This window comes from Ambystoma mexicanum, chromosome 4q, assembly GCF_040938575.1.
Source record: "Ambystoma mexicanum isolate Mex_15411 chromosome 4q, UKY_AmexF1_1, whole genome shotgun sequence".
Classification (NCBI taxonomy): Eukaryota; Metazoa; Chordata; class Amphibia; order Caudata; family Ambystomatidae; genus Ambystoma; species Ambystoma mexicanum.
This window is the reverse complement of record NC_090928.1, coordinates 713,690,290-713,703,615: the sequence shown is the minus strand read 5'-3', so window position 1 is coordinate 713,703,615 and position 13,326 is coordinate 713,690,290. Positions and strand designations below refer to the sequence as shown.

Sequence of the window (13,326 nt, the reverse complement as noted above, 5' to 3'; positions counted from 1 at the left end):
TATTAATTTCATGAATTCCCCTTGGCAGAAGGGGTGACTTTTGTTAAATTGTTAAATTAAATAAGCTCATTCCCAGTGTGTGGTGAAAACCATAGACTGTAACTTAATCGGGTAAACCTACTGGACCAGCTTCCCCAATACAGGCCTTTAACTGGAGAGGGACTGATATCCAAAATTCTGAAATCATCCCTATTATTTTCTGTGCAGTTTCCCAAACACAGGCCTATAGTTGAGGGGGGTGGGGTGGGTCTGAATTCCAAAATTCTCAAATCATCCCAATTTCTTCTGTCCAGGTTCCCCAACACTGGCCTTTATGTGGAAGGGAGTCTGCCATCCAAAATTCTTGAATTTTCCCAATTTCTACTGTCCAACTTCCCCAACACAGACCTTTCAGTGAGGGGGGGGGTCTGAAAACAAACAGCTAAATCACCCTGTGTTTATTTTAAACCAAAAGTGTGGGTGAAATCATAATTGCCACATGCATTTGCACCAATCTATAAACCTAAATGCTAGCCTTTTAAGTGCACAGGAACATCGAAATAACACAGCTCTACATATTTACATTGTTTGTGTTCATTGCCCAGTATGGTGATTTGTGTTTTTCCCAACCAACTTGTGTGATTTATTTGTGTAACAAGAAGTTTAATTGTGAGCCACAACGAAGGTGGCATGTGTCGTTTTAGTATAATCTCTATTACCTATCTTCCAAACAAATACAGATATATTTCCCATACCCAGATCTGGTTCATGGCTCACTGTTGACACAGGAGGGGAGGTAACATACACAAGTATTGCTGGACTCCTTGATTGAAGATACTCACCAGGTTAAGGATGATATCAATATAACGCGACAGTCTGGTAGTGTATAAAATTTAGAGCGGGCAGGACAGGCTTAAATCCGCCTGTTCCCATTGCAAATCCCGCTTATTATAAGAGAAGGGATTGACAATGCCATAAAAAAATGCTATATGGGGGATACAGTATTAAAGGGGAAATCAACGGGACATGCTAAGTAAAGCTGGTCCTGTGTTCTGCAAAGCGTTGAATTTCAGAGGTTGTGTTGCAATGTGTTTCTTACCTTAACTGATCATTAACCAAAGAGTTTTCATTGAATAAATATATAAATATTTCTAGTGGTCGAATTGTGCACGAGCGGGAGGGAGCGGCACTCCTTTATGTTTTTTTTTTCAAGTTTCGCTGTTTCTAAACTTTAATTTGAAAAAGAAATCGGTCCAGAATGGATTTATTTTTAAAAATAAATGTACAGGACGAAGTCAGAGCTGGCTGCTCTGTGGTAGACTTTTAAGGAGAGCATCGGGGGGATTCGTTAAGGAGGGAGCCCCCCATCCCATTCCCAGGCCCTTTCTCACAATGCAATGAATTCCTGAAGTATCATTGACTCTGCCTGCAGAGTGATGCCCATCCATTGCTATAAACCTGTAAACATACGCATAATAATGTATCTTTGCAAAGCAACACGCAAAGATTGTCTTTAAAATGTATTTTATTTTCTGCACAGGAAAAGCCTTTTCAGCAAAACTACATCTGTGTTGCAAAGGATCATTGCCAAGTTGCAACTGCCTGTGTTCTTGCACGCTGCATACTATAGCAACTGAGAGGGAGATGTTCAGGGTATTATTATTTTCATTTTTAAAACCATTTCCCTATTTAAGGGTACTCATATTTAATGTATACTTATGATGGGACGGCACCAGTGTGCTCCCTTATCAACGTAGATTTACTGCAAGAAAGACGTTCACAGTTTGTGAGATAAAAAAAAGCATTGTTGCTTTGTCATTTTGTGTAAGTGATGCTGCTTGCAAAGTAACCTTGTGATGCAGTTGCTTGGGTGGGGCTGCATTCTTGAAATTACTTTAGACTTCTTCTGTCTTCTTAAAGTTGATTTGGCTATTGGGTAAATGCAGCGTGTGAACGTGCAGACCAGCTTAGCCATAGAATGTCTTGCTGTCAGCACCCTTTCCGGTGTACTGCATGCATTCCACATCTGTCCATATCTGCGCAGCAAGGCCTATATTTTACATGATGTCTGCCAACAAAAGGCTTTGTTTATTTCTTTAAATATTTATTTTACAACTGCATCTTTTACTTGCAATAGCGCTGGAGTAGCAGGGTCATATGTAGCGGAAGATACTAAGAGCTGTATTATTTGAGAGGAGGCACAAACGCTATTTAAGGGCCGCGGTTAACCCTAAAGTTACAGGATCCAAAAGTGCACAGCCCACAAAAGGCCAAGGGCAAGCATGGGAATTCTTTGTAACCAAACAACCCCATGGTTTTCTTTTTCTTTTTTTATTACAGAGAAAGTAATTTTTTCTAACTAGAATACTGTTACTCCAACACTTGTCAATTTTCAGCAGACATATGTCGGCAGCATTTTCAGTTCTGAGGTCCCCTTTGCATACTTCCCAACCTTGTCTGTCATTAGGGTAGGTGAAAAGAAAGATGTATTTTTGGCAGGCGAGAGCACATTGACGTCTGTGGACATGCAAAGGGCTTGGCGGGTGAGTGACTTGACTCCAAGGCAGGTGTCACCCGCCAAAAGCATGTGATTTGAGAGATATGCCTTTGTTGTGCCGCTTTCCGAAGTTTGCCAAACATTCATGGGTTCTGCGTTCCCCGCTGAGCCCTGTGCAGTAGTAAATGGCATCCCGGTATGCATAATCTAAATGTGTTATAACAAATGTGCATCAAATTCCACCACAATCTGTGCTTTCGCCAAACGTCCGGGATGTGCGTCTCCTTATGTCACACATCCGTACTTCAACTGTCCTTTTGTGAGGTTTTATGGTTTTCTTTGAAGAAGTACATCAAATCCACCGACCTGCACTGTTTTCCGAGTCTTGGCAAATATTTGAGCTATTCGTCAATATTTGAAGACATAAACATGAGCCTGTATTCTAAAATATTGCACACAATGCCTGTTTTACACCACATACAGTAGCTGTTGTTTGTGGCTACCATCGTCGGGGTTCACTTGCTAGCTCTCAAATATAATGGGTTCCACCATAAGATTAATATAATCAGACCTCTGAAGAAAACATACTGCAGTATTAAAATCTAAAAGTGCTGGATGAAAGTAATAGAATGGAAGGGCCGTGTTTCAAATGAGGAAAGCAACAAGTCATGACTTAGTTTAATTTTAGGCATTTACACAGTGAGATTTCAAATAGAATGCGCTGAGCTGTCGAAGTGGTACAGTACAGATGATGAATGAACTTTATCCATTAAGAGGGAAAACTCCAGTAGGTCCTGACCATTAATCCACACATGCGCGCCTGCCTTGTCCATGGGACACTGGAGCCTGTAAAACCGCACCCTGCTTGATTGAGTTGTTTATTTATTTATTTAATTTAGTTCATATAAAAGGGTGGCAGTGGTGGTTGCGGCCGACTGTAGGGACCTTTTTGTTATCTGGCAGGTCAGGTCAGACGTTCCTGTGGGGATGGGGTTAGGCTCCTAACATTAACACATTTATCTGTAATAGCTTCACCACAAGCCTTCCTGATACTGTTCGGTGCTTGTGTGAAAGCGTGAGTCAATGTGATTATTTTATGTTTCTGTGGCCTATTCTATTGTGAAAACCAACAAACTCCACGTTGATGTTGCTGTGTCCAGGACTTTTCAATAACCAGATACAAGAGGTATTATATCTCACTTTTAGGTATTGTGCTTCATGCCAGATTCCTCGTGCTTCTTAGCGCTGTAACACTAGGTTTTGTTACTACCACATTTGAGGGAACACAATTTATCAACTGCAGAAGGAGGAAGGGTAGATTCGGCCCTGCTGAGATGTAAAATTGGAACGTGCAAGCGGACACAGTTGAGCGTTCAACTCACCGAGCCAGCCACTGCAGTAGGTTGTTTGATTGACTGTGCAGTTAAAGTGAAACATGTATTGCCATAGCTACCCACCGCCTTCTCCTGCCCACTGCAGTCATTTTTCAATACAAAACAACACCTTCTAAAACATTTATAAGAAGAGTGCTATGATTTCATATTGTTCCTGCTTCCAAGCACTATAACAATATGCGCTATGTTAGCATCAATAATTGCAAGCATAGGCTTTAAAAAAATAGTTTTGCTTTAACAGCTGTGCATATAACTCTCATTGAACGTCAGACATGCCTGTATAACAATTTCCAAAGCAGCCTTTTTTGCTTCCATTGGATATTTACAAATCTAATTTTTATACTGGCATGTTTGAAGCTAAATGAGACTTGGTTATGAATGGACTGGCAGTGAGAGGATAACGTTTACACAGTTTTCTAGGAACACAATTCAGAATGCTGTCAATCTACTAGCTATGTTTTTGCATATAGGGCCTACAGAAAAATGTAGAGGGGTAGGTGTATTATGTATGAAATAGGTATTTGCCATCACCAATACCTAGAGATGCCAATGGGCTGCATCTGTTGCCTGCGCCTGGCAAAGTGGCTCATGCTCTAAGTGTGCTGCTGCCACCAGCGTGTGATCCTGTGTGAACGGGTGCTCTGGTCACCATCTTATGCAAAGCCTACCTAGGTTCTCCACTTCTGGCCTTTCTGCACATACGCTTTTCTTGGAAGCTGTTAAATGGGACCCAGACAATCCTAGGTCCCTTATTTGCTTTACCCAGGGCCAGAAGCTGTTAAAAGTGCAGAACCATTAACCCCTTCCTCTTTCAGTTATGACTGCCCTTCCCTTTGTCCTCGGCCTGCTGTTTAGCAACAATTGCATGATCGGAAGTTGAATGCAGCGGTAGAAGTGGGTCGATTGGGAGCGGTACTCCTCTAATTTTATTTTTTAAGTTTTAATGTTCCTATACTTTTATTTGGAAAAGTATAGGAAGAAGTTGAAGCTTGCAGTTCTATGCACTTCACTGAACATTACCATAAACAGCAGGTGTGTTTGGGGGTTTGGATTGAGCGTGGGAGAGGGTGTTTTGATAGGGTTTGCAGGGAGCGGGGGGCAGACCAGCAGGGAACATAGGCCCACTACTTCTTTTTGTGCACTTCGACCACTGCATATTTGTTGGGCTGCTACTGGGTCACATTCACACCCCTCTTTGAGAGTACAGCCTTCCCTCGGGCCCACGTCACCACAATAGGTAAAGACTGCATATCTCTTAACTCGGCCTGTTTCACCATTAAGATTGGGTTTTCTCTTGCTGTGTATAAGTGTGAGGCCCGATTAGGCGCTTTAGCCTCTGCTCATCGTTGTACTCCTGCAGGACAGAAGTCAATTCATCACAGAGTGACTAAAGGGAAGCATATTTCATTCTAGTATTCTCCAGAAATGGAAAACAACTATGATGACTTTCGGGATTTAAATGTAGACACATATGTCCTAATAATGAGTTTATCCACGGCCCCTTCTGAAGACATCTAAGTCTAAAACATTGGGCCTCATCATTGTTACCAGACTGCACACTCTGAGTATGCGAGCGGCTGCCGTCCTGCCCACCAGGCCTGACCTGGCGGGTGGGACGGCACCCGCTCGCCGACTTACATAGAAGCACTGGCACAGTGTGCAACAGTGCTGGTGCTTCCATGCTCCCCATTCCCATTTAGTCCTGTTGGACTCAATGGGAATGGGATTTACCTTTTCTGGCACCTGACTTCCCAGACCGGAGGGGCTGTAATGCCCTGGTAAATCCGTCAAGTCAGGCACCGGAAAATCTTGCAAGTCCGGCGGCAGCCTGCTGGTTTTACCGGCACAGCACCGCCGGACTTGTAATGAGACCCATTAAGTCAGCGAAACAGGACACTAGTAGGCGAACTACGAATTTCTTTGCACTTATAGTCACTTTTAAAGCATCAACTGTCCATATTCTAACCTCCATGAGAACTTGCACTTTTACACTGGGATGGAGCAGGCCAATGATACATCACACATCTAGCAACCAGAAACAGATGCGCACTTAATATTGAATACTTATTGTAGCAGAGGACAGCTAGAACATGAGGTGCAGAGCAAAGAACAGTATGGGGGAGACTAGTCTAAAGGATTCAGGACATGGGGTGATGAATGAGTGGAACATTTATTTTACCAAAAATACTAGCGAGCCCAGACCGTTTTTTGTTTTTAATATCGCGCCTTGAAACACTTGTGTACAGGCGCGTTATAAATGCCATTTCATGTCATATCATTGTGAAAATTCCGATACTAGGGGACTAATTATTCTTCCCAACATCAAATAACCTTTGTGCAACTTGTGAAGCTAGAATTAGAACCCCAGTCTCATTGACTTTGAGCACAGCGTCTTTCTCGATTCAAGGGTATGAAGCTTGGAATGAAAACATGCATCCATTTGTGTATACGTGAACATGTATATATGTTCCTATATCTATAAGAACGATAACATGCCTGTTATATACAAAGTCATTACTTGCATTCAAAACCTAAACCCATTCGACTCCATTTTCTTTATCAGGGATTATAATAGCTGTGTGGACCACTGTCTCCAGCTGTACTGGGTGTTACAGGCCTGTAAAAACCTGTTAAAAATATGTTCCGAATTTGGGTCTTAACTCAGTCTTCAGAGCCCATAACTTCTGCAACTACCCTCAGACCAGATCTATAAAGCAGAATTTTAACATTGGAATATTGGTGGGCCATTGCAAATTGATGGTCAGCAGAGGTACTTCGCCACAATTAGGAAGCCTCATTTTTCTCTCCCCTCCATGCACAGTCCCAACCTTTCTTCTGGGCAATGCTTAATGCAAGGTTCCACAAACCTTAATCAGCTGTTCTGCTTCTAACCTGTTTCTCTTACTTTGCCTCATCATAATGGCATTAAAGCCGTGGAGGTGAGGGCTTTAACCAGTGTTATCGCACCACATCCTTGCTTTGCAGCCTTCTGCTTTGACTTAGGCCTATAACTTGGTGTGGGCTGATAAATACTTTTACAGCCCACCCCCTACTGGTCTGTATTACCGCATTATGCTCTACATTATCTGTTGGGAAGGAACCCATTCATCTGCAATATGGCCGAGTGTGGTTTGCCGGGTATCACGGTAAACTTAGTATAGCAATTTACTGTATAAAATATATTTGATTGTATGAATCTATATGGATGTGTATAGTGAAACCCAGCTAGCAAGCAACAGAGCCCTGCATATGAAGGGGGCATGGCTAGTTGTAAGACTTGGATGATGGAGCGATCGCTCCGTATCTGTTGTCTACTGCTCTGTTTTCCCTACAGTAATATTCTAGCATACCAGATACATGGGTACGCAAGACCCTCCACTGTAGGCCCCTTTGCTCTGTAAGGTACTAATTATAGGACTAGAGAGGAGAGTTTGGGAATACGCATCCTGCATCCTGTGACAAGTCACAAAAGTTGCCCTCTCATTTATATCATGTCAGGGCAACATACCCAGTTACCTATGTCTGGTGTGCTCCCATCTCTAACATGAAAGATTACATTTTTTATTGGACAGTGTTAACTGCTGATGCTGCTCGTCATTTCATATGTGATTGTTAGATGATATCTTCTGGGATGCCATGAGTGTTTTCTTCAGTGAGATCAAAATCATTATGTAATGTTATTAGTGATGCAGTATGGAGTTAGTCGTCGTTTTGCAACCACTTTGGATGCATCTGCAATTAACAGGATATGGGGAGGATAGCTCATGGGTAAAGCGCTTGCCTCTGTAGTTGGGCCAGTCTGAACTTTGCAGGTTCAAATTCTGCCAGGGCCGACTCATCCCTTCATCCTCCTGAGATCAAAACATTAAGTATGTATTTATTTATTTATACATTTAGAACGCGCCGACAGTCCTTGGGCATCAGGGCGCACAAAAGACAACAGGAGATAAAACAGGACAACCAGGGTCCTTAAAAAGGTAAGAGACTGCAATTAGCTAAATAGTACTGTCTTTATGTTTTTTCTAAACTTTAGGAGATTCTTTTCCTGTCTCCTCGACAGAAAAACAAAGACAACAGAGGTGTTGAAAAGTGGACACAGGACAGTGTACCCTGGTGAAACAGCAACGGATATCCAAACAACAGACCAGACTCTACATCTGGCCAAGAGTGAGACAAGAATACCAACCATGGGATGACATCCCCTGAGAGGATAAATAAAAGATAGAAAGTCGATGACACAATAGGAATGACACATTGCCACTGATTAGACATCTGGAGAGGGATGGGAAGAATGAAAAATTTGAAGTCCCAAAATCAAAATTGAGATGCCCTCCACACAGTGAAGGACGGAGCACAAGACAACAATTGAGAAGATTGTTTTTTTTATGAAACATTGAAAATATTTTCTCTGTGCTAATAGCTGCTATAGGGAAAGTCCTGAAGAAAGCGGAGAGTTGGTCCGATTCCGCTGAAACTGGTAGACAAGAAGTGGATTGGACTGACGACCCAACCACAAAACCCATAGAGAACAAAAATGGGCCTGTACAATTACACTGTCATTTTTATCTTTTATCTCTTAGAAATATGAATCGATATTGAGACACAAACTGAATAAAACTACTATTCATATGGTATTGCTCTTTTAGCTTCTTGATAAGTCACACAAAATGGAAGCAATAATATTACAAAACAGTCAGATGGACTTCCAGTAGTAGTGTGCACCTATTTTTAGTAGATTAGCAAAGCAGTGAGAGAGGACAGAGCGAGATCTCTCTTCTATCCCCTAACCTTAACAGGCGATGCATCAGCGCACCACCAGGGCGAGGAACAGCTGATTGAGGGATAAAGAGATTCTCTGTAGGGACAGCATGTTATTTGTAGGGAACTGAGATTGAGGAAAAATTTGAATAAATATATTCTGTCTCTTTTGTGTTTAACGATCAACGCATGCCTCTTGTCCATTTGAAAGCCGAGCAGGAGGCCAGGGCCTTGTTGAATGAGCGTAAGACTCTGCCTGGTGCATGGTGAGTTACTGCTGTTTTCAGGTAAGAAGAGGCGTTGTTGTAAAGGTAGTTGTGAATGATGGTACATGTTTTGAAGCTGATATGGACAGACAGTGCAGGTGTCTCCTGTGTGTCGATATGTGCTCCCTCCAGGGGACCCTTTTGATGATGCGTACTGCATTGGTTTGAATTCGCTGGCACGTTTTTTGGCTGGAAATTTTAGCCCTTAGGAGCAAGGCATTGCAGTAATCCAGCCTTGGCAATATGATTGCACAGGCTTTTGTAGCCGAATTTTCTTCAATGAGGAAAGGTTGAATGTTGCTACGGAGGCCAAGATGGTAATTGCAATTTTTACTAATCATTTTAGTATGTTCTTCTGAATTTAGGGAGGCTTCCAGGGTAACTGCCAGGGTTTTAACCTTCATCTGGGTAGGCATTCTGGTATGATTAATGAGGAAAGATTCGTAGGCAGTGGAGAGCTTGCGCCTGGCTTGATAGGAGCCAATAATAAGAAGTTCTGTTTTCCCCCCATTTAAACACATCCAATTATCATTCATTCATACCTCGACCTGGTTAAAAGTTGAGAGAAGCTCAGCTGAGTCTTTGGGATAATTCCTGCTGAGTTTCTATCACTAGCTGTGTGTCGCCCGCATAGCTGGTAAAATATGTGCCCATGCTCTCCAGAAAAGTGCAAAGGCGCTGGATGTAGATGTTAAACAGTAGGGGCGACAGACTGGTTCCCTACGGGACCCTACAAAGCATGGTTGAAGGTGGAGAGAGTGCATCGTCCCAGTGTACTCTGGAGACAAGGTTGGTCAAGAAAGATTCAAACCATCTGTAGCTCCCTTAGAAACATTTCTTACAGTTTCTAGGGTGTGTAAGAGGTTCTGGTGGTCTAGCAAGTCAAAAGCCACGGAGAGGTCCAACAGAACCAGAAGGCCTGCTTTGTCCTTCTCCATAATTCCTAGCATAAATGATTGAAGGTCGATTAGAGCCGTTTCACTGCTATGAGCTGGCCTAGGGCCTGACAGTCCACCATGTAAAATGCTGTTGGTCTCAACATGGGATTGTTACTGAGATGTGTCGACTTTATCTAGGATCTTTAGAAGGAAATGGCAGTTTGCTATTGGCCTAAGATTCACAGGATCTCGGGGATCACGGGCAAGTGCCATTAAACTTGGGAATAATAACAGCTTTTGTTGCGGTGCATAGTAGCCAGAGGGCTAAATGAAAACCCTATTGTTTTGAAGTCACTGCATTTATGTGTTTGAGTGATTATTTGTGGCCATTTCACTTGAGTAATAAGAACTAGGTGCTTCATAAAATAGAAACAACATATGTGGGGGCTAACCCATGCTGCGCTAACTCCCACTTATACCCTATTATGTAGGCTAGGAATTGTCTCCCTTAAATTTATGTTGGGGCGGTCCAGAAAGAAGAGCCATTCGCAAACTGGCATAGGAGAGCGTGAAGGATAGTGGCAACGTTGTAATTGTCCACTACAACGTGTCTATCCCGGTGCTGAAATGGGCTCCAGCGTGTTAATGTTAATGGTTGGGAAGTACAGTGTTTTTAAGCATCTGCAAACACAGATATCATGCATTCTCACATTAGATGATGCCCCAACAATGTATTTCTTTTTTTCTGTTAAATATCGCAGGTTTTATTATTAAGACGTTTACTTTACAAATGGATTTCAAAATGAAATACTATTAACAATTAATATTGCGAATGATAAAACTCCTGCACACAACTCAAGGTAGAAAAATAGTTCGCTCTCAGGCCTTGATTCCATGACTGCAGAGGAATGTGTGAAATCACTGAGTTTGCACAGGCACACATGTAAGCGTGAGGATTTGCTTCGCCCTCTACCGCTTAATCAGTCATCCAAGAGCTTTCCATGATCTGAAACAGGACTCGGAATGGGACCTCCATGTGCAATGTTAATCTGTTATTGGAAAAATTGCTAAAGCGCCTAGATGCCTCTGGGTTCTGTGCGCTATTCAAATGACAACATAAATACATAAATAAACAAATAAATACGTTGATATTAAGTCATTTCTTCAGATCTATTATTTACTGTCTTTTATTTTAGATAACAAATGCAGACCAATGTTCCTGTCTGCCACACACCCCCATTCACCATCTGCACAAGTGAACCTTGGTGTGTTCATCCATGCATATTTATAAAGGGAGTCCATGACTCTGATTAAAAAAAGGCCTACACGTATGCGCTTGTGCATGGGGGTTTAACTCGAGTTTCAAGTACCTTGAAGGAGATCTCAGTTGTCATGGTGAATCCATGGGTGATGACCGGTTCCTCTTCGGCGGTTCGTCCCTTCCAGCAGTCCAGCTCCACGCAGCGGCAGCCGGAGAGCAGCACTTGGCGATACATCTCGACCGAGGAGTTGCCAGCCAGCTGTCCAGCTGCGATAAGACAACAAGAGCATGAGGTGGGGGGCCAATCCGCAGCTACTAAGCAAACACACAAGGAAAACAGCCACGAGAGGCGACAGCGTGTTCGTAGCTTGGAGGGACATCATGCTGTCAGAAGGATTAGGAAGCATGCAAAGACCTCGTTCTCCTCCACCACTGAACGCCTTTTCAGAGGGATACAGATTTTGCAGCTGAGCCAGTCACAGATGTTCAAGGTCAATGCAAATAGTGGCTACCCAACAACTTGAGGCTGCATTACAGAAACTTTGCAGTGGATTTATTTAACATTTTCACTGGGAACATATGTCCCTGGTGCCAAATGTATTAAAGCAATACAAATGAGCACAGGTGACATTTTGATCAGCCGAACGTCAGTGCAAAAAATATCCTACACATCTGGGTAGTATACTCATGTAAAAGAGGCCTTAAACCTGAGGTGCTGCAGATGTTTGGGCTGCAACTCCAATCAATCCAAGCCATCACGGTTAGTGGTGAGGGATCATGGGAGTCGTAGTCCAGCTGGAGAGCTAATGCCACAGATCATCACACAAAATCATCATTGGGGTAGCAGGAAGTACTATGATTGTTTTGGTTGCCACCTGATCCATCACTAGCATTGTGTTTTGCAATTTGATTCACAATTACATCTGTGGGTTTTCATTGGTAAGTTCTCTTGCTTCAGAGGCTAAATGCGATGGAGATGTGCAACAATCAGTTCTTTTAAACGTAACTGCGGGAGTGGGCGGAGCCTACAATGATTTACATGCAATATTCCAGGCAAGGTCTTAACATTTGGTACTGCTTGGAGCCAACCCTGATTCATGGAATTATGTGCGTGTAAAACGGGAATGTGCATGCCATTCTGTGCCCAAATCCCCATTCGTCATACAGTGATTTGCCGGCAGAATGGCATGCAAATCCCCGTTTTACACGCAAATAATTCCGTGAATCAGATGTGTGTGTTTGCGTGCGTGCGTATGCACGTGCACATCATTTTATTTGTTGTATACAAAGGGCCCGATTCATGGCTTTTCTTGCACGCTTCAAGGTGACTTTGCACTGCTGAAAAATGACTGTGCACTGCCGACACAAACCCTTATTCATCGAACTGTGCAAAGTGTATTTTGCAGCGCAAAGTCATTTTGTATTGCAAAATGACTGTGCACTGACATTGCACTGACTTTGCAATGCAAAAATAGACTTTCCACAGTTCCATAAATCCGGGTTTGTGTCAGAAGTGCAAAGTCACTTTGAACCATGCAACAAATTCCATGAATCGGGCCCACAGAGTTCTCAATTATACATGTGTGTAAAAACATGCCTATGTCCATGTATGTACTCCCTAGCTAATGGAATTTGCTGTGCTTCAGGATGTGCACATACAAATAGCCTTCTAACGTGCTCAGTCCTATTATCTGCTGAAAGGTGCACACAGCAAAAGGGTGCAAACAAGTTTAGTTACACCCACTAAACGCATGCAATGAAGGAAAGACAGCACAGAGTGTACTGCTCAAAAACATTGACCGTCCATGAAAACAATGTCATGTTTGAGGGACATCCCTTGGTGTTGTAGAGGTGCAGTCACAGCCACTTCTTCCAGACCATCCTTTGTTTTTAGCCTTGACGTTCTTTACTGTGGACCACAACATCATTCTTACCAGACCAATGGAAACTGCTTGTCTGAAAGACTATGCCTTAGCATGGGTTACACATGTACCCCAACCTGAGTTAGAATGGACAACAGTGGGCCACATATGTACACTTATAACATGGGATCCTCCATATCATGAGTATATGCAAAGGCTATTTGGAGTTACAAGGCAATCTCAGTCAGTCACATACGCCGTAATTCAAGGTGAACCATTCATGTAGAGAATCTGAGCAATCCCTGGCAGAATAACAGGCCGGCAATGCAGGGCATATGGAGGTGTGCCAGCAGGCGACAAATCCTCAATGCTGGGTGATGTGGTGTCACCCATCACCAGAGGTAGCAGTGGTGTATCTCACAATATCAGAG

At 42.8% G+C, this 13,326-nt stretch overlaps 1 protein-coding gene across 11 annotated transcripts in view; it reads right to left on the bottom strand.

Annotated features, from left to right (window-relative positions):
• The window catches only part of PLCB1 (phospholipase C beta 1), a 3,004,223-nt gene that overhangs the window by 1,014,030 nt on the left and 1,976,867 nt on the right, over positions 1-13,326 (bottom strand). For all 11 annotated transcript variants that reach the window (XM_069608284.1, XM_069608285.1, XM_069608286.1 and 8 more), the window contains one exon: positions 11,143-11,300. In XM_069608284.1, the coding sequence (XP_069464385.1) occupies positions 11,143-11,300 (158 nt within the window). The remainder of the gene's footprint in view (positions 1-11,142; positions 11,301-13,326) is intronic.